This window comes from Notothenia coriiceps, unplaced genomic scaffold (genome assembly GCF_000735185.1).
Source record: "Notothenia coriiceps isolate Sejong01 unplaced genomic scaffold, NC01 NC01_scaffold00007983, whole genome shotgun sequence".
Taxonomy (NCBI): Eukaryota; Metazoa; Chordata; class Actinopteri; order Perciformes; family Nototheniidae; genus Notothenia; species Notothenia coriiceps.
In genome coordinates, this window is record NW_011340684.1 from 1 (window position 1) to 2,263 (window position 2,263).

Genomic DNA, 2,263 nt, shown 5'->3' on the forward strand with positions numbered 1-2,263 from the left:
CCAGATATTTGCAACATAATAATAATAATAAAGGATAACAAGGTTTCAAACCAATTTAGAACTGTTGCCGAAAGTCAGACCCAGTTTTCCAGTCGGTCTAGTAACTAACACCGAGATGTTTCCACTGTCTGTGTTTAAGTGGATGTCATTGAAGACTTTAACAACATCAGTCTCAGTGCTGTGGTGCCTGACTAGATCACATCGAAACAATTAATTAAATCCCAAAAAAGAGAAGTAGTTGTTCTGCAATGATATTTGTGATCTCTTTTGATCCCTCTAAAAATGCTTAATAAATATATTTTTTCATTATTATTACAAAAGTGACATTTAATGCACTCAAGAGTTCCATATTCCAGCAGTTAAAGCAGTAAATCAACAAGATCTTACAACTTTTACAGAGAAAATGTGTCCTGAAGGATGGAGGAAGTCTGGTTGTTCCTGTTATCTCCTCTCTACTGAGAAAGCTTCCTGGGAACAAAGCAGACAGCACTGCACAGCCAGAGGAGCAGATCTGGTGATCGTAGACAGTTATGAAGAACAGGTAATGTGTGCTGCTTTAACACTTGTGATTGTATAACCCCCTGCTTTTATCAATCAATGTTTTTATTGTACATATAGTAGCACATTTGCGTATCAGCTATAATGATTATGTTACAACAATGGTGTTAATTACATATTTCTGAGCTAGTAAAAAGGGAATAGTAGCTGAATGTTGATGTCCATCCCTGTAAACTGCATTTGTGAACAGGAATTCATCACCAGCATGATCAATAAACAAACTTGGATTGGTTTGAATGACACAAATCAAGAAGGGACCTGGAAATGGGTCGATGGAACTCCACTGACTCTGACGTAAGGCATACAGAACATATTCATGTATTTTGGTGTAGCTGCATCCTACTGATGTATATCGGTGTTTTTTTGTATGACTGTCCAAAAATGTATTAATTATTATCAATTTCAGAATGAACTAACATTTTAACATTCATTGCAAATAAAGCTGCTCTGGTGGCAATAGAGAGAATAATTTAACCACTGCTACTTTGAGAATAAAAATGAGAAATGGTAAAGCGTCTTTCTTTTCTTGAAACAGCAATTCGCCCTAAAATAGAGTAAAGGCGATGAAAGTAAATGAGAAGATTTCGCAAGAAAAAGGGTTGAGCTTTGGGTGTGAATGTGTTATAAGCAGTAGGCTATAAGCTGTGGGTTATTACATAGGGAAATACATAAAGCAGCTTTAATTATGTGTTGGCCACATGTGGCAGCTGTTTTTTTAGCCTCAATTGGAATGGCCTTTAGTGTGTTAATGTGTCCGAATGTTGTCTTTCGCTGTGTGTTTTAATAGGTAAATGCTATATATGAAATGTATATGAAAAGCAATCTAAAACAGAATGCATTACATCTATCACATTTGTGGGAGGATCCTGAAAATCAACTTTCCTATTACTTCCTATAGGTACTGGGGATCGACCTTTGATAATGGCGGTGCAGCGCTTGGTGAAGAGGACTGTGCAAGTCTTGTAGATGGAAGGGAAATCAGAAAAAACTGGAATGATCTGCGGTGTACTAGCCGTCTGCAATGGATCTGTGAAAAAAATGCTTAACTTGTGGCTGTGAGGCAGTGGGTTTGTCTTCAAATAGGATGGCTGTGGGTTCAACCCCAGCTCATGCCATCAATATGTTAATGTATCCCACTTAACCCCAAATTGCTCTCTTGGCCAATGTGTGAATGTTAGCTTCCTTAAGCAGCTGGCACTTTGTTTGGCTGCCTCTGCGTATGAATATGTGTAAATGCTATATATACAATATGCTTTAAGGAGTTATAAAGACTGGATAAGTGCTATATAAAATGCGGCCAATTACCAAAACATTTGTTAATACTTTTACACTACACTTGTTTTACACCTTTAAAAGTGTTATTGTATGTGATCTCAGTGCTGCATTTGACACTGTTGACCACAACATATTACTAGACCGACTGGAAAACTGGTTGGGACTTTTGGCAACAGTTCTTAATTTGTTTGAATTAAAGGACAGAAAAAACTATCTATTGTTTTTACTTGTTCTTGTTTTATGGTGTGTGAGCTGTGCTGTGTAGTTATTTTGTATGTTTTGTTTTGTTTATTTGACTGTACAGCACTTTGGTCTGGAGGTTTAAAGTGCTTTCTAAATAAAGCTGTATTGTAATGATTAATTTCAGTTCTGCAATTTTAATCTCCAATCAGCAGCTTTGCTGTCAAATGTGTAACCTAATTCTGTTCAC

At 36.7% G+C, this 2,263-nt stretch overlaps 1 protein-coding gene across 1 annotated transcript; it reads left to right on the forward strand.

The window, feature by feature from the left end:
• The first annotated feature begins 285 nt into the window (after positions 1-285).
• Positions 286-1,730, forward strand: LOC104944363 (C-type lectin domain family 4 member E-like). Its single transcript, XM_010769891.1, has 3 exons — positions 286-541; positions 749-852; positions 1,457-1,730. Exons 1-3 carry the CDS (start codon positions 404-406, stop codon positions 1,602-1,604), a joined length of 390 nt encoding a protein of 129 aa, XP_010768193.1. The 5' UTR covers positions 286-403; the 3' UTR covers positions 1,605-1,730.
• Positions 1,731-2,263: the final 533 nt, after the last annotated feature.